This window comes from Equus asinus, chromosome 14, assembly GCF_041296235.1.
Source record: "Equus asinus isolate D_3611 breed Donkey chromosome 14, EquAss-T2T_v2, whole genome shotgun sequence".
Taxonomy (NCBI): Eukaryota; Metazoa; Chordata; class Mammalia; order Perissodactyla; family Equidae; genus Equus; species Equus asinus.
In genome coordinates this window covers 14,865,822-14,890,021 of record NC_091803.1, presented here as the reverse complement: position 1 = coordinate 14,890,021, position 24,200 = coordinate 14,865,822, and the positions used below count along the sequence as shown (strand labels likewise).

The following is a 24,200-nucleotide window of genomic DNA, read 5'->3' as shown; positions in this document are numbered from 1 at the left end:
CCCCCACCCCTGACACCCTGGGTCCACTCCCCTCCCCAGGACCTGACCCTAGGCTCGTCCATCACAGAGACCTCAGGCAGAGGCGGCCTGGCCCTGACCTGGCCCGGAGCCGGTGAGGGGCTGGTACTCCATGTGTGGGCACAGGAAGGTGCCCGAGAGCATCCCCGGGTCCAGATTCAGCACTCAGGCCTGAGAGGAACGCTCTCCGGCGAAGGACCTTCCTGGAGACCCAGGCCCCAGCCGGGCCCTGCAGGAGAAGGAAGAGAACCACACACACCACACTCTGCACTTTGAAATTTGCTCTTTTATTGGTAGGAAAATTCCAGAGAGGGGAGTCACTGTGGAGCAAACAAGGATGCAAGGTGTCTGGGCAGCCTTGGGCCTCTTGGGTCGGGGGCAAGAGCGGCTCGCAGCAGGGGACGGAGCCAAGCCCGCCAGCTCTGAGCAGGACATGCCTCAGGCCCTCACATGTTTCCTCTTGACCCACACTGGGCCTGCAGTGGGCTCTCCACTAAAGTCTTGTCGTCTGGAACTGGGGGATGAGTGGAAGCATCTGTCCTGGTCAAGGAGCAGGTGTCACCACCTGGGGCCTCTCAATGCGGAACTGGGGGTGAGAGAGAGGAGGTGAGGCCAAGGGAGGCTGTGCGATGGCCATGACCACAGGGAGTGACCTGCATCTGGGCCGAGTGTGCCCCACTCTCCCCAGGCAGCCCCAGAGTGGTAGGGGGCAGGGGTGACAGGAAGGGAGCAGCTCCTGGCTGGGGGTGGGCCCCTGAGTCACCTCTGTGTTGGAGTCAATGTTCCCCAGAGAGGGCCGGAAGTGGTTGTAGGCGTTTGCAAGGCCGAATCTGTCCCTCAGATTCTGATCTGTGGGGAGAGGAACTGGGTGAGAGCGAGCCTGGGGGAGCCTGGAGAGATACGGAGCGGGGATTTTTTCCAGTGAAAGGAGCAGGTTTGAAGAGTCAGTCCCATATCTGCCCTAAACTATCTTCCCACTGCCCGCCCATCCTTCCACCATGGCAGCTTATCTCCAAGGTGGGTCTTGATGACTCTGGAGCGTGTCTGGGGAGCTGGCCCGGTGTGACGCAGGCACAGGTGGGAACCAGAGCAGCAGCCCTCTGACGAGCCTTGGAGTCAAAAGTCATGGCCGTGGTGAGCATGGGCCATGGGCAGGCACAGGGATGACAGGGTGGAGCAGGAGGAAGGTTTGGCTTGGGGTTGCCACGGACACTCAGTCTTAGCAACGGTAACCACAGCAGGCTGCAAACAGCTGTGTCTGGAATCTTCTCCTTTGTGTTAGAGTTGGCGAGTTGGTGTATGCTCAGCCCCCACTTCCCCGGTCCTGCAGCTCACTCTGTCCTTTGGTCTCCTGGCACCTCCCAGACCATTCCTTCTCTGCCTGCTTCCAGGTCCTCCCCGGGGCCCTGCCTTCCACCCTCCTCACCTGCCTTCTCCCCATGGTGGGCCAAACTGAGCTGAGGACGCCCAGCACTGTCTGCAGGCCACTCCCCAGGCTTCAGACAGGCCAGAGCCTGTGGTGCCACCCCCTCTGCACCCCACCAGCCCCCAACGCAGCATGCCCCACCTGCTGCCTCTCCCCTCTGCGCCCCGGCCCAGGTAGTGACCCTCTCCACCAAGCCTGCAAGCAACAAGTCCTACCCGGCTCACTGACATCTAAACTGCTCCATCCGTCCACTCCTCCCATCCCCACTGCCCCCACTCAGCCTCAGCGAACCCCATCCGTTAGACTGTGGAACACCTCCCTGGTCTCCCTACTTTAGTGCCATCCCCCTCAAATCCACATGAATGAGCTACTCACAATGCATGTCGGCCGCCTTCCCTTAAAGCCCCTCCAGTGGGTCCCCCAATCATGGCCCACAAAGCCCTCCATGACCTGGCTCTGCCAACCTCACATCCTGCTGGCCTGCCTTGGGTTCCCCCACGGCCCACACTTGTTCCCACCCACGCCCTTTCCGAAGCAATGCCCTCTGCTGAACTGCCCTTTCCCCCTCCTGGCTCCTCACTGGGCTCTATGTTCCTGGAAGCAGGACGCATGCGGCTTACTCACCGGTTCTGAGCGCTGACCCTTACCCACAGTGTGTGAATCAGGCGCCGTCACCTCTGCAGCCTTCTCTGAGCCCGCCCCACTCCGGGCTGGGTCAGGCGTCCCTCTGTGCCCTGTGGAGCCCTGGGCACGGCCCTATCTATCATCCCATAAACTGTGTGTGCGTCTGATGCCCTCCAGGGGCAGGATCCTTTCAGTCATCCCTGTAGCCCCTCCGTGGTGTTTGTCAGGAAGAACTGGGAAGGCAGGATTTGCTCAGGGGCAAGGATAGAGGTGGACAGAGATGCTCAGGGCCAAGGGTTCATGTAGTGAGAGAGCAGAGCGGACGTGACGGTTTTCCATGGCAGCTGGGTGCGGTGCCATCAGGGGCTCTGGGAGCCAGAGGAGGCTGAACACACATGGAGGAGCAACGTTTGAACCTGATCTTGGAAATAGAGTGGGAGTGGGGTGTGCTGAGACTCGGATGAGGGGAACCTTCCAGACAGTGGCGCGGTCCATGCAAAGGCATGGAGGAGGGAAAACAGTGGGCATTGGTGGGCCACACACAGACTGGAGGAGCCAAGGAAAGACTGCAGGGGCAGCGGGGGGTGGCCCATGGGAGCTCTGGGTCAGGAGGCTGCAGAGGAGCTGGCCCAGCCTGGCTGTGGCGGCAGATGTGGGTGGGCTGACAGGAAGTGTGAGTCACCCACAGCCACAATGAGTCCGACCGCAGTGCCTTCTCAGCCTTGCTCCACCCTCAGCTCTGGCCCGACTCCTGCCCTTGATGAGAGGTACCTTCCCAGACGTGTGCATTCTGGAAACTGCCGAGGATGCCTTCTTTTTGCCACTCTCGAAACAGATTGTGTTCTTGCCTGCCAAGAGAAATGCCATGAGCAGCTGGTGGCAGGGGGCGGACGAGGGGGCTCAGAGGCCCCGACCCTCAACTTCTGGAAGGAGCTTTCATGGCCAAGCCCTGAGTCATGGAGGGGCCTGCCCCCAGTGGCAGACACAGAAAACAAGGAGTGTGCCTGGGAACATCACCATCGCCTGCCCCCCTTCATCCCTCAGCAGGCCTCAGTTTTCCTATCTGTGAGGTGGGGGCGTCGGACTAGAGTCAGGGCAGCTCCCTTGAACTGCCACCTGCCAGCCAGGTGCTGTACCGGGCATTTCATGGCAACCTTCTCAGGTGGATCTTATCTGTTTTACAGCTGGGGAAAGCGACACCAGATGTGCCCTGGCGTCCCATTGTGACAGTTGCTCCGTGGCAGCCAAGGTGAAAATAAACACCAGGTAATTTCGGTACACAAGTTTTTGTTTCCATTTCTCTGCCAAACGGATATATACTTTCCCATCAGCAGGCTGCCCTTTGCTGCACCCAGAGCTGGGAGGGGCCGGTCAAGGTTCCCCTCAGGCCTTGGCTGACCTCCAGCTGCTGAGCCAGAAGGAGCAGAGCCTTGGGATATTCCAATGGTGGTCCCCTCTCTCTGGGTCTGGCCCCAGCTTACTGGTGCAGTTTTCTCTGGGATCGGCTGAGGAAGATGGACAGGGCAACCACCAGGATCAGCAGCAGCACCACCACAGCCCCCACAATCCAGTACACCATGCTCTTGCTGATGATGACCCCACAGGTCTCTCCCAGGTGCCAGTGCGTGTCCGAGCTTGGGCATCTAGGGACATATGCAAGCTCAGGGCAGCCTGAGCTCAGGGATGCTCAGGCAGCATCTCTCACACTCAGTCTCCCAAAAGAAAAAGTCAGGGTCACAGCTCAGGAAACAGGCTCTCCCTCCAAGGACAGGGGCTGGGCACCCTCCCTGACTCCCCAAGACTAAGGGATAGTGGGGGGTGAGGGGACCCCGGGACTGCAGAGCAGGAATTCAGAATCTGAGAATGTCGGGTGCCTCATCCCACACACACGACGTTGCCCCATCTAATCTCTAAGCCGTAGCTAGAGGTGATAGTGGCACCATGGCTGGGATGATGGATGAGAGAGATGTGTAGATAAAGATTAACTGGAAATTACTCAGGAAGGGGCTTGCTCAGTCCCAGGATGTGCATGTCTGCAATCTATACATCCTCCTCACTCTGAGGAACCCGGGTAGAGGAAAGAGGGACATAGAGGAGGGGCGAGAAGGCGCCATTCGAGCTCTGCTCACCCCAACCCTGCCCCCTCAGTGACTGTGAGGGAGGGCGCGGCCCTACCACCAGAGGAGGTGGGCCCTGGGCTTAGAGGGGCTGGGCACTTACAGGCAGCGGGGACCACTTTGCTCCAGCTGGCACTTGCCCTGGTGACAATTCAGTTGTGACTTTGTCCCCGAGGTGCACTTGGTCACACAGGTTGGGTTCCCGTTTAGCTCCTCCACATAGTAGAATGCGGCAAAGTCCTTCGCAGCCTTCTGGCTGCATTGCTCTGGTGAGGAGTGGGCAGTAAGCATCAGCCTGGGTGAAGTGCCTCCTAGCCCCTATGTTTACTGCCCACACACTGTCCCCTGCCCCTGCTTACCCTTCAAGTCAAAACCCAGCTTCACGGTCTTGCTCACAGTGGTGGCCTCCTCGTTGAAACACAGAGTTGAGAAGCCTGATAAAGGTGGTGGAAAAGAACAGAACAGAATTGCTGGGGGTAGCCAGCCTCCCTTTCTTCTATACCACATCCTCTATGCTGGGCCTACATGACTAGGGTCTTGGCCTATCCCTAGCTGCATCTAGGCCTGTGAGCAGGCTCAGATGGGGGCATCAGGGCTGGTGACAACCTCAGTGCTGGACTGGGCGGGGCTGCTGGGAGTACTGCAGAGTCTGAGGAAGGCCCCCAAGCCTGGCTTTTGGGTTCCTATAGCAAGGTCTCTGGAGTTCCAGAAGAGAGGAGAGATGAATGGTGGGGTGGGGAGGCTGAGTCCTCCTGAAGGGACGCCTCTCATCCTTTCCTCACCAACATCAAAGGGTTTTAGGTAGACCTACCTTTGCATTCCTTAGATTCTGGGTGTAGCCTTTTGGTCTCATTCATAGTCTTGGTCTTTACGATCTCAATGAGGTTTACAAACAGTCCCTCAAATGCTGAAGTGTAGTTTGCCTCCAGGATGACGTCAAATTCCACCACAACGCTGCCATTGCTGGAACCAGAAGTCAGTGGTTAATCGGTCACCTGAGTCACCCACCCTCCCAGCAAGTGGAACCAAGAAGCAAGGGGGTGATGAGAGACAATTAGCCATAAAACCCAGAGGCAGGATGGAACTAGAGATCATCCCTAGCAGTTAACAACCAAGAGGGAAGCCACAGACTGAAACGACCTAAGATCCCCGAATATCAGTGATCACAATAAACACCAATGGGCAAAATTCATTCCCCAAATTGGAGGCTCTTGGGCAAAGTGTGAGAAATTGAACACTTGAGCACTGTTGATGGGAATGTAAAATGGGGCAGCGCTGTGGAAAACAGTAGGGCAGCTTCTCAAAATTTAAAAATAGAATTACCATAAGACCCAGCAGTTCCACTCCTGGGTATATACCCAAAAGAATTGAAAGCAGGGATTCAAAGACATATTTTTACACTCACGTTCACAACAGCATTATTTGCGATAGCTCAAACATGGAAGCTGCCCAAGTGTCCATCGATGGATGAATGGACAAACAAAATTTGGTATACATGCACAATGGGATATTATTCAGCCTTAAAAAGGAAGAAAATTCTGACACCTGCCACAACATGGATGAATCTCCAGGACATTATGAAACAATAATAAGTGAAATAAGCCAGTCACAAAAGGACAAATACTGCATGATTTCACTTATGTGAGGTACCTGGAGTAGGCGAATTCATAGAGACAGAAGTAGAATGGTGGGTGCCAGAGGTGGGATGAGGGGGAATTGGGAGTTATTGTTTAATGGGTATAGAGTTTCAGTTTGGGAAGATGAAAAATTCTGGAGGTGGACGGTGGTGGTGGTTGCACAACAATGTGAATGCCACTGAACCTCACAATTAAAATTGTTAATGACAAATTTTATGTTAGGGATATTTTACCATAATAAAAAAATTTAAATAAGGAAATTAAAAATAGAAGCTCTTGGATTATATTCTGAAAACCAAATAAGCAAGCTTACAGAAATGAAGAAACATGAGCTCACTTTAGAAACATAGAATTCCAACCCAGAAGCTCCTTGTTAGATGGCAAGCAACGCTGCTGAATGGGGAGATCTTGGGACAAGGCTAGTCACTGCTCACAGCCATTGTGACAGAGAAGTCAGGGAGCAGGACCCAGGAGCACTTGAACCAACAAAATCCTGAGCCAAAATGGAGACGGAGATGATGGTGCTGATGTTGGGTGAAGGGTGAGGGTCGGGGTGGAGGATGCTGAGCTATGTAACCCTGTGGGCCCTTGACAGTGTGGATTTCCATCCTTCCTGAGACCCTTTCTTCCCCAAGCTGCTGGGACATGATGCCCTCTAGGCTCCCTTCCCAACCCTGTCTGCTTCTTTCCACTCTCCTTTGGGGGCTGTGCTTTTCCTGCCTATCTCTTAGATAATGGTGTTTCCCATGCTTTTTTCCTGGGACATCTTCACTCCTGTGCTGTGACCACTCCCTGGGTTCCAGCAACATCCATCCAGGGATGCCAACACCTGTGTCCACTGCAGACCCTTCCTATCACATCTTCGACCAGTGGCTGCTCCATAACTCAATCACTCTACATGGCTGGGCCTCAGGCACTTGAGACTTGACAAGGCTCACACCGAATTCATCATCTTCTTCCCCCATCCTACTCCTTCTTAGGTTCCTCATCGCAGCAAAGGGCACCCTGCACTCCCAGCAGCCCAGAAATCTGATGTCATTCCTCCCTCTCTCCTCCCACCCATCAAATCTTCATGATCTGCTGGTCGTGCCGGCTAAAGGCCTTTCACACTGGACTACTTTTCTTCTGCACTGTCACCTCTCTGGTCCAGGCCACCATCATTTCATCCCTTGCCCACCCCTTCTCAGCCCAGCAGCCAGACTGAACTGTCTGCAGTGCAAATTAGATACTATCCCACATGAGCTGAAACTGCCTATGCTTAAAGTCTAAATAACCAGGGTCATCTTTCCAACCTCCTCTCCTACCACGACCCCTTTGCTTCCAAGCAGCCAACTATTCTTTACATTCCTGGAACCTGCCCTCCTCTCCCTCACCTCCAGGCTCCTCATCATCAATTCCCTCTACTGTAACACTCTGCCCGTCCCTTCCTTCTACCTATTTCATTCCTCTTCATCCTTCAAGCCTCAGCGTAGTTGTCACTTCTTCCAGGAAGGTTCCCCTCCACCTCACCTAGCTTGCTTTCAGGGCCACTCCCATTGCACCCTGCGTGTCCCTTACCATAACACTAACCAGACTGCACAGCTGTTGTGCCACCTGTGTTCCGCCAATCTGAGCTCCATGAAGACTGGGACCATTGCGTTCCCAACACCTAGCACAGGGTAGGCTTTCAGTACAAGTTTTTTGAATGAATGAATGAATGAATGGTCTCAGAGCCCTCAGGTGTTGCCTCCAGGCTGGGAGCCCCTCTGGTACTCTAACCATTCGTGACAGGAGGTGGAAGGAGAGAAGGGAAAAGAGAGAGGGCTTCCTACAGCCCCTCAATCTGCCCACCCCCGCAACATACTCACAGCAGTCTCCTAATGATCAAGCCTCCATAGTGGGGAAAGTCCTTGCCTTTGTAAGCTTCATCCATCTGAAAGAAATGTGGCAGCTGACTCATATAGGCCTAGAGGGTGCAGCAGCCCCAATTTCCTGTCTCAGAGGGCAGCCCCAAGGCCCCCTTCCAGAGGGATCCCATGTATTAGCCCATAGGAAAGAAGGAAGGGAAGGCGTAGGGACACTCCTTCCACCAGGATGTGGATGGGGTAGGGATCAAGAAAGGAGGCTCTCAGAAGACCCTCTCTTAGGACTTGGGAAGACTGAAGAGACCCATGAGCTGAGAAACCCTAAACAGGAAGTCAGACTGAGCCTCTGCCCACTTCTCACATCAAACATCCACAGTAGAGAATCTTAGCTTCCCCTGTTCTTACCTGTTTCTTGAATTGTTCAGAGAAATTCAAGTAAGCCTGTGAGGATACGTTGTTCAGGTCTGTTGTGAAATTACAGTTTGTCACTTTCACTTTCACACCTACAGTGGCATTGATTTTTTCCGGGATTTCTGTGGGAACAGGCCACATTACACGTAAGACAGCAACCTCTCAGTGATGTTTTCCGGGATTGGTTAATTCTCCCCTATTGGTCTCAGGGAGGCAGAGAAAGCAGGTAGGAGGAAGGATGAAAATTCAAGAGGCAGGTAAGAGTTGCTGAAACCTCTGCCCCTTGTTTCTGAACATCGTGAGGAGCTGGCGGCCAGGATCACCACCCAGAGAGAGCTAAGAGGAGGTCTCCAGAAAGGGTTGGGAGAGAAACTACCTGAGGAGAGGGGCAGGTGAGCTAGTAAAAAGGGCCCTGAAGGGGGAGGCAGAAGATCCACGTTCTACCTGTGTTTTGGCCTGGGTGAAAGTCACATTGTCTCCTCCACCTGCACAAGGAGGCAGTGGTAGCGATGACCCTTCCAGTGCTGTGCTCCTATTTTAAGTGGTTCAGGCACGTGGGGATGATGGACAGGTCTTAGAAAAGTCATTACCTAGACTGAAGGAGTCCACAGGAGACTGATACAGATAACAAATGAAGCCTGGGGCACAAAAACACTCTTCTCCATTCCAGATGGTCCCATTCTGACACTGCTCTGTGGAGGGGGAGAATTGACAGCAGTCACCATGGAAGCCCAAGGGACAAAAACCCTGGCTCCCATTCTGGGTCCCATCATTCAGGCATTGCACTGAAAGAGGGGGATGGGAACAGATGATCATGCAGCAACTGAGACACCTTTGCCACCACCTTAATCCCCAGGAGACAGTGGGGAAAGGAAGAAAGACAATGGGGAGGAAGGAAGCAAGAGATAAAAGAGGATGAGCAAACATAACAAGAGTCCTACAAATAAAAAGAGAACAGCATCCATCTGCATGGATGATGTACATAGCAACAAGAAAGTACTGGAAGGCTGGAACAAAACCACAAGATGTAAAAGCTGATTAGCTGGTGAGGGAAGGTGGACAGGAGAGGCCCACAGAGAGACATAGAAAGGGACTTACTTGGTTTTGTAGCTGGAGAGTGACTTGTCATAACAGTTGTGTGGGTGCTAGTGAATGAGGGATAGAGGGTTGAAATGGTATTGAACTCAGGGACTGGAGAATGAGTAGACCCAGGTGCAGTGGAGGAGAGAGGAAGGGAAACACCAGAAGAAGGTGCAATGGCTGAAGGAAAGTCAGAGACTGGTGTGGAGGAGAAAACAGGGATAGGTGAGGCGGAAGAAGAAGCACGAGGGTATTCAGTTGGGGAGCTGTCAGATGAAACTGTTGTGTTTCGTGAATCTGGGCTGCTTTTGGAGACTGTAGATCCTCCATTGAGGGTGGTGGATGCTGGTCCAAAGATGGCTCTAGTTGTAGAAGATGGAGTGACACCAGAAGAGGTGGCAGGACTAGGTCTTTTGGTGGTAGAAGGGATGGAAGTAGAAATGGTGAGACTTCCATCGGTCACGTCAGAGATCACAGTGGGGATAGACACCACACGGGAGCTTGATGGGGCTGTTGAAGTATCAGTTTCTAGGGTCTGCGAGCTGGGGGAGTTAGGAAATGTTGATTCAGATGCAGCAGAAACGGTGGAGTAGATGGTGGACTTCTCTGACAGAGTTGTGGTGCTTTGCTCAGAGAGCACAGAAGATGTAGACAGTGCACTGGGGCTTGATGGGGTGACAGAAGTACCAGTTTCTGGGGTCTGTGAGCCAGGGGAGGTAGAAACTGTTGATTCAGATGGAGCCAAAACAGTAGAGTAGCTGGTTGACTCCTCTGCGAGAGTTGGGGTGCTTTGCTCAGAGAGCACGGTGGGTGTAGACATCGCACTGGGGCTGGACGGGGCTGCAGAAGTACCAGTTTCAGGGGTCTGTGAGCTGGGGAAGGTAGAAACAGTTGATTCAGATGGAGCCGAAATGGTGGAGTAGATGGTTGTCTCCCCTGCGAGAGTTGGGGTGCTTTGCTCAGAGAGCACGGTGGGCGTGGACAGTGCACTGGCAGTTGATCGCGCTGCAGAGGTGCCAGTTTCCGGGGTCAGCGAGCTGGGGAATGTAGAAAGTGTTGATTCAGATGGAGCAGAAACAGTAGAGTAGCTGGTTGACTCTGCAAGAGTTGAGGTGCTTTGCTCGAAGAGCACAGTGGGCGTAGACACTGCACTGGGGCTTGTCGTGGCTGCAGAAGCACCAGTTTCTGGGGTCTGCGACCTGGGGGACATAGAAACTGTTGATTCAGATGGGGTTGAAATGGTGGAGTAGCTGGTTGACTCCTCTGCAAGAGTTGGGGTGCTGTGCTCGAAGAGCACAGTGGGCGTAGACAGTGTACTGTGGCTTGACAGGGCTGAAGAAGTACCAGTTTCTGGGGTCTGAGAGCTGGGGGAGGTAGAAACTGTTGATTCAGGTGGAGTTGAAATGGTGGAGTAGATGGTTGACTCCCCTGCGAGAGTTGGGGTGCTTTGCTCAGAGAGCACGGTGGGTGTGGACAGCGCAGTGGGGCTAGACAGGGCTGCAGAAGTGCCAGTTTCTGGGGTCTGCGAGCTGGGAGAGGTAGAAACTGTTGATTCGGATGGAGCCGAAGTGGTAGAGCAGCGGGTTGGCTCGTCGGCGAGAGTTGGGGTGCTTTGCTCAGAGAGCACGGTGGGTGTAGACAGTGCACTGGAGCTTGACGGGGCTGCAGAAGTACGGGATTCTGGGGTCTGCGAGCTGGCAGAGGTAGAAACTGCTGATTCAGATGGAGCCGAAACAGTAGAGTAGCTGGTTGACTCCTCTGCAAGAGTTGGGGTGCTTTGCTCAGAGAGCACAGTGGGCGTGGACAACACACTGGGGCTTGACGGGGCTGCAGAAGTACCAGTTTCTGGGGTCTGAGAGCTGGCAGAGGTAGAAACTGTTGATTCAGGTGGAATTGAAATGGTGGAGTAGATGGTTGATTCCCCTGCGAGAGTTGGGGTGCTTTGCTCAGAGAGCACAGTGGGTGTAGACATCACATTGGGGCTGGACGGGGCTGCAGAAGTACCAGTTTCAGGGGTCTGTGAGCTGGGGAAGGTAGAAACAGTTGATTCAGATGGAGCCGAAATGGTGGAGTAGATGGTTGTCTCCCCTGCGAGAGTTGGGGTGCTTTGCTCAGAGAGCACGGTGGGCGTGGACAGTGCACTGGCAGTTGATCGCGCTGCAGAGGTGCCAGTTTCCGGGGTCAGCGAGCTGGGGAATGTAGAAAGTGTTGATTCAGATGGAGCAGAAACAGTAGAGTAGCTGGTTGACTCTGCAAGAGTTGAGGTGCTTTGCTCGAAGAGCACAGTGGGCGTAGACACTGCACTGGGGCTTGTCGTGGCTGCAGAAGCACCAGTTTCTGGGGTCTGCGACCTGGGGGACATAGAAACTGTTGATTCAGATGGGGTTGAAATGGTGGAGTAGCTGGTTGACTCCTCTGCAAGAGTTGGGGTGCTGTGCTCGAAGAGCACAGTGGGCGTAGACACTGCACTGGGGCTTGTCGTGGCTGCAGAAGCACCAGTTTCTGGGGTCTGAGAGCTGGGGGAGGTAGAAACTGTTGATTCAGGTGGAGTTGAAATGGTGGAGTAGATGGTTGACTCCCCTGCGAGAGTTGGGGTGCTTTGCTCAGAGAGCACGGTGGGTGTGGACAGCGCAGTAGGGCTAGACAGGGCTGCAGAAGTGCCAGTTTCTGGGGTCTGCGAGCTGGGAGAGGTGGAAACTGTTGATTCGGATGGAGCCGAAGTGGTAGAGTAGCGGGTTGGCTCGTCGGCGAGAGTTGGGGTGCTTTGCTCAGAGAGCACGGTGGGTGTAGACAGTGCACTGGAGCTTGACGGGGCTGCAGAAGTATGGGATTCTGGGGTCTGCGAGCTGGCAGAGGTAGAAACTGCTGATTCAGATGGAGCCGAAACAGTAGAGTAGCTGGTTGACTCCTCTGCAAGAGTTGGGGTGCTTTGCTCAGAGAGCACAGCGGGCATGGACAACACACTGGGGCTTGACGGGGCTGCAGAAGTACCAGTTTCTGGGGTCTGAGAGCTGGGGGATGTAGAAACAGTTGATTCAGATGGAGCCAAAATGGTGGAGTATATGGTTGACTCCTCTGGGACAGTTGGGGTGCTTTGCTCGGAGAGCGCAGTGGGTGTAGACAGCGCCCTGGGGCTTGATGGGGCTGGAGAAGTACCCGTTTCTGGGGTCTTCAAGCTGGAGCGGGTAGTAACTGTTGATTCAGATGGAGCTGAAGTGGTGGAGTAGATGGTTGACTCCCCTGTGAGAGTTGGGGTGCTTTGCTCAAAGAGCACGGTGGTGGTGGACAGTGTACTGGGGCTTGACGGGGCTGCAGAAGTACTGGATTTTGTGGTCTGCGAGCTGGGGGAGGTAGTAACTGTTGATTCAGATGGAGCCGAAACGGTGGAATAGATGGTTGACCCCCCTGCAAGAGTTGGGGTGCTTTGCTCAGAGAGCATGGTGGGCGTGGACAGTGCAGTGGCGGTTGATCGGGCTGCAGAGGTACCAATTTCTGGGGTCAGCGAGCTGGGGAATGTAGAAAGTGTTGATTCAGATGGAGCAGAAACAGTAGAGTAGCTGGTTGTCTCATCAGCGAGAGTTGGGGTGCTTTGCTCAGAGAGCACAGTGGGCGTGGACAGCACACTGACGGTTGATCGGGCTGCAGAGGTACCAGTTCCGGGTGTCTGTGAGCTGGGGAATGTAGAAACTGTTGGTTCAGATGGAGCAGAAACAGTAGAGTAGCTGGTTGACTCCTCTGAGAGAGTTGAGGTGCTTTGCTCGGACAGCACAGTGGGCGAAGACACGGCACTGGGGCTTGTCATGGCTGGAGAAGTACCAGTTTTTGGGGTCTGTGAGCCAGGGGAGGTAGAAACTGTTGATTCACTTGGAGCTGAAGTGGTGGAGTAGATGGTTGACTCCTCCAGGACAATTGAGGTGCTTTGCTCGGAGAGCGCAGTGGGTGTAGACAGCGCCCTGGGGCTCGATGGGGCTGGAGAAGTACCCGTTTCTGGGGTCTTCAAGCTGGTGGAGGTAGTAACTGTTGATTCAGATGGAGCTGAAGTGGTGGAGTAGATGGTTGACTCCCCTGTGAGAGTTGGGGTGCTTTGCTCAGAGAGCACAGTGGTGGTGGACAGTGTACTGGGGCTTGACGGGGCTGCAGAGGTACTGGATTTTGTGGTCTGCGAGCTGGGGGAGGTAGTAACTGTTGATTCAGATGGAGCCGAAACGGTGGAGTAGATGGTTGACCCCCCTGCAAGAGTTGGGGTGCTTTGCTCAGAGAGCATGGTGGGCGTGGACAGCGCAGTGGCGGTTGATCGGGCTGCAGAGGTACCAGTTTCTGGGGTCAGCGAGCTGGGGAATGTAGAAAGTGTTGATTCAGATGGAGCAGAAACAGTAGAGTAGCTGGTTGTCTCATCAGCGAGAGTTGGGGTGCTTTGCTCAGAGAGCACATTGGGTGTAGACAGTGCACTGGAGCTTGACGGGGCTGCAGAAGTACGGGATTCTGGGGTCTGCGAGCTGGCAGAGGTAGAAACTGCTGATTCAGATGGAGCCGAAACAGTAGAGTATCTGGTTGACTCCTCTGCAAGAGTTGGGGTGCTTTGCTCAGAGAGCACAGTGGGCGTGGACAACACACTGGGGCTTGTCATGGCTGGAGAAGTACCAGTTTCTGGGGTCTGCGAGCCAGGGGAGGTAGAAACTGTTGATTCAGGTGGAGTTGAAATGGTGGAGTAGATGGTTGACTCCCCTGCGAGAGTTGGGGTGCTTTGCTCAGAGAGCACGGTGGGTGTGGACAGCGCAGTGGGGCTAGACAGGGCTGCAGAAGTGCCAGTTTCTGGGGTCTGCGAGCTGGGAGAGGTGGAAACTGTTGATTCGGATGGAGCCGAAGTGGTAGAGTAGCGGGTTGGCTCATCGGCGAGAGTTGGGGTGCTTTGCTCAGAGAGCACGGTGGGTGTAGACAGTGCACTGGAGCTTGACGGGGCTGCAGAAGTACGGGATTCTGGGGTCTGCGAGCTGGCAGAGGTAGAAACTGCTGATTCAGATGGAGCCGAAACAGTAGAGTAGCTGGTTGACTCCTCTGCAAGAGTTGGGGTGCTTTGCTCAGAGAGCACAGTGGGCGTGGACAACACACTGGGGCTTGACGGGGCTGCAGAAGTACCAGTTTCTGGGGTCTGAGAGCTGGGGGATGTAGGAACAGTTGATTCAGATGGAGCCAAAATGGTGGAGTATATGGTTGACTCCTCTGGGACAGTTGGGGTGCTTTGCTCGGAGAGCGCAGTGGGTGTAGACAGCGCACTGGGGCTTGATGGGGCTGGAGAAGTACCCGTTTCTGGGGTCTTCAAGCTGGTGGAGGTAGTAACTGTTGATTCAGATGGAGCTGAAGTGGTGGAGTAGATGGTTGACTCCCCTGTGAGAGTTGGGGTGCTTTGCTCAAAGAGCACGGTGGTGGTGGACAGTGTACTGGGGCTTGACGGGGCTGCAGAAGTACTGGATTTTGTGGTCTGCGAGCTGGGGGAGGTAGTAACTGTTGATTCAGATGGAGCCGAAACGGTGGAATAGATGGTTGACCCCCCTGCAAGAGTTGGGGTGCTTTGCTCAGAGAGCATGGTGGGCGTGGACAGTGCAGTGGCGGTTGATCGGGCTGCAGAGGTACCAATTTCTGGGGTCAGCGAGCTGGGGAATGTAGAAAGTGTTGATTCAGATGGAGCAGAAACAGTAGAGTAGCTGGTTGTCTCATCAGCGAGAGTTGGGGTGCTTTGCTCAGAGAGCACAGTGGGCGTGGACAGCACACTGACGGTTGATCGGGCTGCAGAGGTACCAGTTCCGGGTGTCTGTGAGCTGGGGAATGTAGAAACTGTTGGTTCAGATGGAGCAGAAACAGTAGAGTAGCTGGTTGACTCCTCTGAGAGAGTTGAGGTGCTTTGCTCGGACAGCACAGTGGGCGAAGACACGGCACTGGGGCTTGTCATGGCTGGAGAAGTACCAGTTTCTGGGGTCTGCGAGCCAGGGGAGGTAGAAACTGTTGATTCACTTGGAGCTGAAGTGGTGGAGTAGATGGTTGACTCCCCTGTGAGAGTTGGGGTGCTTTGCTCAGAGAGCACGGTGGGCGTGGACAGCGCACTGTGGCTTGATGAGGAGGCAGTACGTGCCTTCTCTGTACTGGTGGAAGGGAGAGTAGGAGGTGTGGCTGTGGATGCCTCTGTGGTGGCTGTGTAGAAGGTCGATCCTGGAGGAGGAGGTGTGGTGGTGTGTCCCTGGTCACCTCCAGTGGGAGAGGATTCACTCAGCCTGCCTGTGGAAGTGGAAAAGCTGTTGCTCTTGGTAGACACACTGTCCGAAGTAAGTGTAGGATTCCCAGAAGCAGAAGTGTCTGCAGACCCAGTGGATCCCTCCAGGGGGTACGTGGTCGTCTGTGGTGAGACACGGGGAGTGGTAGACAGCTGGCCAGGACTTGAAGAGGACGTGCTACTTCCACCATTCCCGGAAGGAGATGATGCAGGGGAAACAGACGGTGTGGACAAACCAGAAATGTCTGTGTTGACAGCCGTCTCTTCTGTGGAGAATGTGTGTGTCTGTCCAGTTTCCTGATTGGTCGTTGATGTCTCAGGACCAGAAGGCGATGAAGGACTTGTATTCTCAGTTGTATAGACGGTGGCAGAGGAAACGGTTGAACTGAAAACTACCGTGGGTGTTGTGGAGATAAAAGATCGCACAGGTGTGGATGTCGCCAAAGTTGAAAAGGATTCTGTGGAAATTGATGTGGACTCATTCTTTGTCGGTGATTCTGTTGGTTAGAAGAATCAGAGATGATGCTACGGCCTGTTAATTTTTCATCGAACTTAGTGGCAATCCACGCCAGTAGCTTGGCTGGTGGTACTGGTCAATGCCCGGTACTTAGGCCCTGCTTTCCTTTCAGGAGTATGGGAAGTGCCATGGACACCTCTAGATTTGGACCTTTTACCAATGGTAATCTAGACCTTTGTGTCTTCTGTGGAGTAGCGTAGTTTTTCTAGAGAGCAAGGTGTTACTAATTAACGGTCTGGGACTTGTTTGTGATCACCTTCTTGTATTGTTATTTGTGTGCTGGTGGATTTTGACAAACCTATATGATGTTTAGAAATATATCTCACCTGGAGATCACCACATTCCTCAGGCTCCCTGCCTTCGTGTGCCCACCAGAAAACCACTTCTCAGTTCTGCAGCCCACTTATCCCAGCTTTCATTCAACAATAACTTGCTTGTGATCTCTGGGACCAGAGGCCCTGAGTTTGAAGACAAATGAGCCCCCACCCCTCACTAGTGCTCCTGGGCCCCCAGTGCAATGCAAGGGTAGTTGAGGTCCATTTGAAGGGAGAGTAGGAATCAACACAGCATGGGGAGGGAGGGAACTGCTTCTCTGCCTTTCTTGGAAGGCTTCAAAAAAAAAGCAAGGTCTAGGGCCAGCCCCAGTGGCCTGGTGGTTAAGTTTGGCATACTCTGCTTCGGTGCCTTGGGTCCCGCTCCAGGACGCAGACATATACCGCTCGTCTGTCAGTGGCCATGCTGTGGTGGCGGCCCACATACAAAAAGAGGAAAATTGGCTGTGGATGTTAGCTCAGGGCAAATCTTCCTCAGCAAAAAAAAAAAAAAAAAAAAAAGAAAGAAAGAAAGAAAAAAAGTAACGTCTGAACTCTTTCTTCTCTTCTTTAAAAAGGAGTTTTGTGGATTTGGGCATTATAAATTCTACTAGACTTTTTTCTTTTAAAAAAAGATTCGCACCTGAGCTAACATCTGTCACCAATCTTCTTCATTTTTTTATTTCTTCTTCTTCTCCCCAAAGCTCCCCAGTACATAGCTGTATATTCTAGTTGTGAGTGCTTCTGGTTGTGCTATGTGGGACGCCGCCTCAGCATGGCCTGATGAGCGGTGCCATGTCTGCGCCCAGGATCCAAACCAGTGAAACCCTGGGCTGCTGAAGTGGAGCGTGCAAACTTGACCACTCGGCCACGGGGCCAGCCCCAGGACTTTTTTAAGTTACAGAAAAAGACTGTGTTTGTTCCATCATTGAAAAGCATATAAAAGCAGTTTATGACCATGTCCCTGACTGAATCACAGGAATGAATGGGGCGGGGAGAGGTGGCATTTACTGACTGTCTCTCAGATTCCTGCCCTCGCCCTATGACAGTTATAACTCAATGATGCTGTAAGTAATCACCTGTGGACTGTCTGCTCCTCTCTGAGTCTCCATTGGCGTAGAGAACATTTCTTCCCCGTTCAGCCGGACCTGGAGCAGGTGCTCAATGAGCACTTCTGAAGGAAATGAGTGAGCGAATACTGGAAAGTCTACCAGACACGTTCTCTTAGCTATTTAAGGTAACCCTGTGAGATAGCCGTTAGTATTTCTGTTTTACACACGAACTGAGGTCCTGCAGGTTAAGTGCCTTCCCAGTTCACCCAGCTGGTAAGATAGAACTCAAGCACAGCCTGCGAGTGGCTTTTACTTTTAGCACAAGGGAAGGGTTTGGAGAGTAAAGAGGAAGGAGAAGTTTTCAAGCCGAGGGAACAGCATGTGTAGAAGGCCAGGAGTGTGTGTTTGGGGTGGAGCTGGACAGTGAGAGATGACTTTGGGCAGAGAGAAGGCTGGCAATGTGGGTGTGAAGCCAGCTCTGGACTTGACTGAGCAGCAGTGAAGAGTGTCCAGCAAAAGGCCATGGTCCCAACTGTGCCTTAGAAGCAGAGCCCTGGAGTGAAGGGGCAGGGGGGGCAGATCCAGGGAGATTGATGAGGCCACAGCAGAGATATGGTGGGCCACCAGGGGCCCCAACGAAGGCTGGGACACTCGTTGGAACGGACTGTAGACATCCTGCTCTCTTTTGTCTTTATTCCTGAATTCATACCATTTACCCTATTTATCCTTAAACATCCACATCTGTAGTCCCGTTGCCTCTCAGGGCATACAAACGAGCTCAGAGCGCCCGAATCCTTGTCTATGCCACCAGGCCGCCCTTCTTCCTTCTGGGATCTCTCTCCTCCTTCCGGCCTCAAGACACCACTGCCTCCTAATTAGCCTTCTCCTTGCTCCTGCTCTTCTTCCCTGCTCACCGAGGGGAAGCCCCAAGCTAAAGGTGCTGCCACACCCACATCCTCCTGGCAGGCAGCCCCCTCCATGCCCGAGGCTTTCACTCATTCCTGGGAGGGACAAGGAAACAGTGCCCTGGTTGAAGAGCTTTAGACCCCTCCTGGCCAAGGATTCTCGTGGCAAAGGCCTCCTGAAGGGTGTGGCAGAGCAGGTGAGGCTGTCCTTCCTAGAATCAACCTCCTGGGTCAAGGATGCTCCACCAGGAAGCTGAGCTAAGGGAAAAACACAGCTCTTCTCCAGGGAAAGAAACTCAAATGTCAATAAGCCTGTGAGAAGAAAAAAGCAAACTTCACTGCTAAGCAAAGAATTTTAAAACAAAGCATGATACCACTTATTGTTACCTATCAAATTGTACCCCCTCCGTGACGTTAGGTGATAATAACAGCTGGTGTTGGCTAGGGTGTTCTCATAGGATGCCCATGGACATAAACTTGGTATCTTATTTCTAAAGGCTAATTTGAAAATATGCATCAGGGACCATAGGCAGAGTCAAACCATTTTAGTGATCTCATTTCTAGTAACTTATCTGAAAATAATCTGATGCAGATTTTAAAATTTTTATACAAGAATGTTCATTACATCAATATTTATTATAACGAAAAATTGGGGTAAACATGTCCAAGGCTAGAAGCACGGGAGACAGCTCAGATGTCTACAGTATCCCATGGGATGGAGTATTGATCAGCTGTTAAAATATAAACTGCCCACAGAATAAATCTAAATACATATTCAGAAATAGACCAAAATGTTAACATTTATCTGAGCGCTAAGGTTAACTGAGATTTTTTTCCTTTTCTTTGTCTATATTTTCTAAATGTTCTATAACAAATACGCACTCATGTTATAATGCTTAAAATACAATAAATGTGAGGCAAGGCCAGTGGCGTGGTGGTTAAGTTGGCACAGTCCATGTCGGTGGCCTGGGGTTCGTAGGTTCAGATCCTGACACAGACCTAGCACTGCTCTCAAGCCATGCTGTGGCAGTGTCCCACGTAAAATAGGGGAAGATGGGCGCAGATGGTGGTTCAGTGACAATCTTCCTCACAAATAAATAAATACCAAAAAATGTGAACACTATAAAAATAAAAAGTTATGTGTGTCCAATACCTTGGAGAACCAGAGGAAATTACCCACTGGTAATGATGCCCACACTCTAGTGGTCAAAACGCTTCACAAAAATGATATATTTGTTTGTGTTGCAGCCACACTGGCCATCAAAGACACCAGCTCTCCTAACAAAGAAGTAGAATTTGGTACTTGCTTGCCCTACTATAGTTTTTATTGCTTCTTCACAATATGCGTATTTAGATCTTTCTTAGAAAGATAATCACTTGAGTAAGGCAGCTGGTTTGCCAGCAAGTCTTTCACTTGGTGGCCTTCTTGGAGAAAAGCCCTAGAAAGCACCTCAGACAAATCTGAACACCGCCACTGCAATATGAGACTGTCCCCTCCTGTCACGTCCACGACACATGTCTGCTTGTGGTGAACTCAGTCAGATGTGTCTGCAGGAGCAGCCCCTGGAGGGTGGAGGGGGGCCCAGCTGTGCCTCCATGATCAGCTGTGGGGTCTTGAGCAGTTAACCTCTCTGAGCCTCTGTTTCCCCCTAGAAAATGGGATGAAGGTTGCCTACTGTGACCACCCTGCTCACTCTAGAATATTTTACAAGAAAAGCAGTGTGGGGACCACTGGGGTGGACTTTGGTCAACCAGTCCTAGGTGCACTTTCAGCTCTGCCACACGCAAGCTCAGTGGCTTGGGTCTGTCCCGTTTTCCATAAGGTCTTTCCCACCTGACAGAGTTGTGGTAGGAGCGAGTCCGGCCAGGGCCACCATGGCTCTTTCCCCTCCCCACTGCCCACACCTGTGGTGAGTGGATGGGCTTTCTGGCTTTCACTCCACCTTTCCCACTGCCTCCCTGAAGAGAGAGCCACTGGTTGCTACCAAAGCAAAGGACATGTCGAACTCCTAACCCCAGTACCTGTGAATGCGACCTTATTTGGAAACAGGGTCTTTGTACATGTAACTAAGTTAAGGATCTCAAGCTCAGACCATCCTGGATTTAGGCTGGGCCCCAAATCTAAATACTGGGGTCCTTATAAGAGAAAGGAGAGGGAGATCTGACACACGCAGGGAAGATGGCCATGTGAAGACAGAGACAGAGATTGGGGTGATGCCACCAGAGCCAAGGCTCGCCAGGAGCGACCAGAGGTTGGAAGAAACAAGGAAGGATCCTCTCCTGGAGCCTTTGGAGGAACTGGGCTCTGATACCTCACTTCAGACTTCCAGCCTCCATTACTATGAGAGAATGAATTTCTGTTGTTTGAAGTCACCAAGTTGGTGGTCATCCACAGGAAACGAACATACGTGGGCAACCCCAGTCAGAGCAAGTGGTAAAGAATGTGAGCTCTGGAGTCAGACAGCTTGGGTTCAAACCCTGGCTCCTCCACTTGATGGATGGGAAAGCTTGAACAAGCTATTCAACATCTCCATGCCTCAGTTTCCCCATGTATAAAACAGAAATCAGTAACAGCACTTCCTCTTAGGGTTGTTGGGAAAGTTAAATGAGATGATGATATCATTTCAAACAGCGTCTAGCAGATAGCAGACCCTCCATGGTCATGAGCAATTTTGATTATTAATATAACACCCAGATGACAGGGTCAGTGTGGTTTCCCAATTTGCTGTACCCAGGGAAGCTTTTTATCAATATTCCAATTCTCTCTATAGTTACACGTGGCTTTGTCAGTTCTGAATTTGCCTAAGGCCCTTGGGTGTCTATTAATACTTTTCCGTACTACTCCTCAATAGCCACCAAAATCTAGTGCCACCTCCCCCTGCAGCCTCCCCGATCAGCCCTGACAGAAGCAGCGTCTGAGGCCCCCTCCACACCCCTCCACCCTCTTGGGCCCCTCTCAGAGCCTCAGCACCGGGCTTGGGCTGTGGTTCTTTCTGCACCTTTCCCATGTCCCATCTAATAAACTCAACTCTAAATGGGCTTATTCATCCAGCTTCGTGCAGAGCCCCAGCACCTGCCCAGGCAGAGCCAGGCCTCCTGTGTTTGCTAAATGAGTAAGTTTATTGCTTTCCACATAAAGCAGCACTTCTTTCTAATTACTCTAAATTTACGTCACACAAGTGTCAAAGGTTGCCCCTTTGTGTATTGTGAGCAAATCTTCACCACACTCTTCCCGATTTTATACGTGTTGGACATCTCCACTCTCAGTTCACCTTTCTAGGCTACAGAGCTCTGACCCCTTCAGGCTCTGCACCAGCCCTCCAGGACACACTTCATCCCTGACCCCCTGCATCCCAAGGAGCTCCCCTCCCCCGCCATTACTATGAGCACTTTGGAACCTCATGTTAACAAAACGGGATGCTGGCTCCAATCCTCACGTTGATCCCTAGCATTGTCTGGTCTTTGTGGTCCCTGCACCCCATGGAGAATACAGAATTCTAGATTGTGTCTCTATTTCCGTCCTCCTCCTTGAGCCCCAGGCCTCCTGGACAGCTCTGCCCAGAAGCTCCATGGTCACCCCAAACTCACAAGGCACACCTAAAGGCCATTGTCAACCACCAAAAAGAGGTTCTTGCCCTCCTAGTCATGCCGGCTCTAGGAATGCTTATCTCACTGCCCCCACAGGCCATCACCAAGTGGAAACTTCCTCTCTGTTTCCAGGGTTCCCAGCTACATCATCATGGCCTCATGCCAGGTTGGCTTTCATTGCCTCTCTTGGGATCTGCCCTGGCGGGGGAGACACACCTCTGAGCAGCCCACAGAGGTCCTCTTATGCCTAAAAGCCTGCACTTAGCTTTTATGCTCTTGTTGCCCAAAGATGCTCCCTCGCCGCCACACTTTCCCCAGCAAACCTCACACCCACCAGGCATCCACCCCATCGCCTTCAGGGCATTTCTCCTCCTCCAGTCCCCTGCACGGCCCTGTGCATGTTTGTGTACCTTCCCAGGCTGGTATTCCTTCTCCCTATGGATGTTGTCCAAAGCCCCATCAGTCCTCCCAGTGAACTGGAATACCCACCCAGAGGAGGCTGCAGATTCGCAACAAGGAAAACCACAGATGCCCTGGTGGTCTCTGACCCCACATCTGAACCCCTCCCTGGGGACCCAGAAGAGCCACATGGGGTAGTGGTGTCACAGAGGGCTGAGGTCCTCCTGTGCGGGGACAGAGCAGTACAAACCCAGTGCCAAATGGGTGAGGTCACGCTACTTGCTTGCTGTGTGGCCCCAGTAGGTCACTCACCCTCTTGAGCTTCAATTTCCTGTCCACTTTCACTTCCTTACACAATCTTCCTTGGGAGGGTCCTATGGGCTTCCTGCTGTGAAATGCCTTTGTACATAGCAGAGACCTCTGCAAGTGGGGCCAGGGGCCTCTGGATGTCATGAGACCTTCTGGAGTCCCCTGGAAGGGCCCTGGCCTCGCCACCTCCTGACAGCTCTCTGCACTTATCATAGAGTTGCTTTTGGACTCCTGCAGGCTAATGGGTTCACCTGTGTCAACATGATCTTTTCTAGGCAATTATAAGTGCTTTAGGAAAAGGGGTCTTTGCTCATGTGGGTAGCTGCCAATAACGGGTGGAGGGCACACAGAGTCTTGCTGACTGTTGGGTCCTTCACCATCATCATGACCACCACCAACCCTCTCCTCAGATAACCTGGCCAGAGAGAGGCCAGGAGTCTGCCTGGGACCAGGGACAGGGAAAACCCTTCGAAAGGTTGACCCTTGCCCATAGCTTCCTAGTCTGTATATCACCCTAACGGTAATATATCTGTAATTAATGTACTTTCATAATGTCCCTAAAGCCACACACATCACACCCCCGGCCCTGATCTTCTTCCTTCAGTGACTCCAGCCTGCGCTGCTGCACCCCCAAAATGCCTAGGATGGGGGAAAAGAGGCATGACGGGGCATGGCAGGCTGAGGGGGTTACCTCATGGTCCGCCCTGCAGAGCGACAGAGACCCCTGCCTCCCACCCCTCCTACCCACTTACCACTCCTCCTCACACAGCTGCAGGCCCTTCCACCGAGCTCCCTCTTCACCTGGGGCCTGGGGCTCGCGGCCCCACCCCCCTCGCGCACCCCCCCCCCCCCCCCCCGGCCACCCTGCCCTCAGAATCCCTGGGCTCTTCCCTGTCCTTGGGGAGAGGACCCGAAAGTCTGTTCTGCACTGTAACCAGTCCCTTCCCATAGAAACGACCGTGGCAAGGTTCCAGAAGGACCCCCGAGCCTGTGTCTCCCCCTCAGTCCTCAGCCATTTCTAACTAGGGAGGCTCTCCCCCAAGAAGTGGGGAAGCTACCTGATGGCCCGGACTCCTTCCCTCCCCAGTCAGGGCTGCAGCCTGGACATGACCTCTGTGAGGTGTGGACAGCCCCAGCCCTATAGAAAGAGGCAGCCTGCAGGATGAGGGCAGCCAGAGCGCACCATCTAGTTGAAGAAAAAGCCCTCCTTCCCCTGGAGAGCAGGGGGGTAAATTCCAATCCCACTCGGCCCTCGGCCAGAGGCTTGGTATAGGCCACCAATTGCACAACCACAAGCCATGCCCCTTCCTCTGCACCTGCAGGTCCAGAGTGACCACTTTAGCACCCCAAAAGCAGGAGGGGGTCACGGCCTGGGTGTCCAGCCCTTTGGAAGCCCTGTTCTCTGCAAAGGGAGGGAGACAAGGACAGGGGCCAGGCACCTGAAGCCCTGCCTGAGGCCAGCACACACAGGGACGGCAGGGCCAGGTCTCACTCACCAGTCATCGGCGTTGTCACTGTAGCAGTCACCCCGAGCCAGAGAGCCAGTGGCAGGATCTGGATCACCAGCATCTCCAGAGAGTGCAGGCCTGGCTGCAGGGTCTTTCCTCATCAGGAGGGACCAAGAAATGAGCACCTCCCAGGGAGGGATCAGCTATAAAAAGGACCCTGGAGACCTTTGCCTTGGGAAGGACAGCGCC

At 53.1% G+C, this 24,200-nt stretch overlaps 2 protein-coding genes across 2 annotated transcripts; both read right to left on the bottom strand.

Annotated features, from left to right (window-relative positions):
* Positions 1-290: 290 nt before the first annotated feature.
* On the bottom strand, positions 291-24,152 carry LOC106839302 (mucin-12-like). Its single transcript, XM_070484375.1, has 8 exons — positions 24,000-24,152; positions 4,997-5,148; positions 4,545-4,619; positions 4,289-4,451; positions 3,550-3,711; positions 2,840-2,916; positions 782-867; positions 291-604 (listed from the first exon to the last, which is right to left on the bottom strand). Exons 1-8 carry the CDS (start codon positions 24,110-24,112, stop codon positions 563-565), a joined length of 870 nt encoding a protein of 289 aa, XP_070340476.1. The 5' UTR covers positions 24,113-24,152; the 3' UTR covers positions 291-562.
* On the bottom strand, positions 8,665-18,282 carry LOC139040241 (arginine-glutamic acid dipeptide repeats protein-like). The gene is made up of 3 exons (XM_070485373.1): positions 18,217-18,282; positions 9,176-12,319; positions 8,665-8,769 (listed from the first exon to the last, which is right to left on the bottom strand). The coding sequence occupies exons 1-2, from the start codon at positions 18,280-18,282 to the stop codon at positions 11,339-11,341; spliced, it is 1,047 nt and encodes a 348-aa protein (XP_070341474.1). The 3' UTR covers positions 8,665-8,769; positions 9,176-11,338.
* Positions 24,153-24,200: the final 48 nt, after the last annotated feature.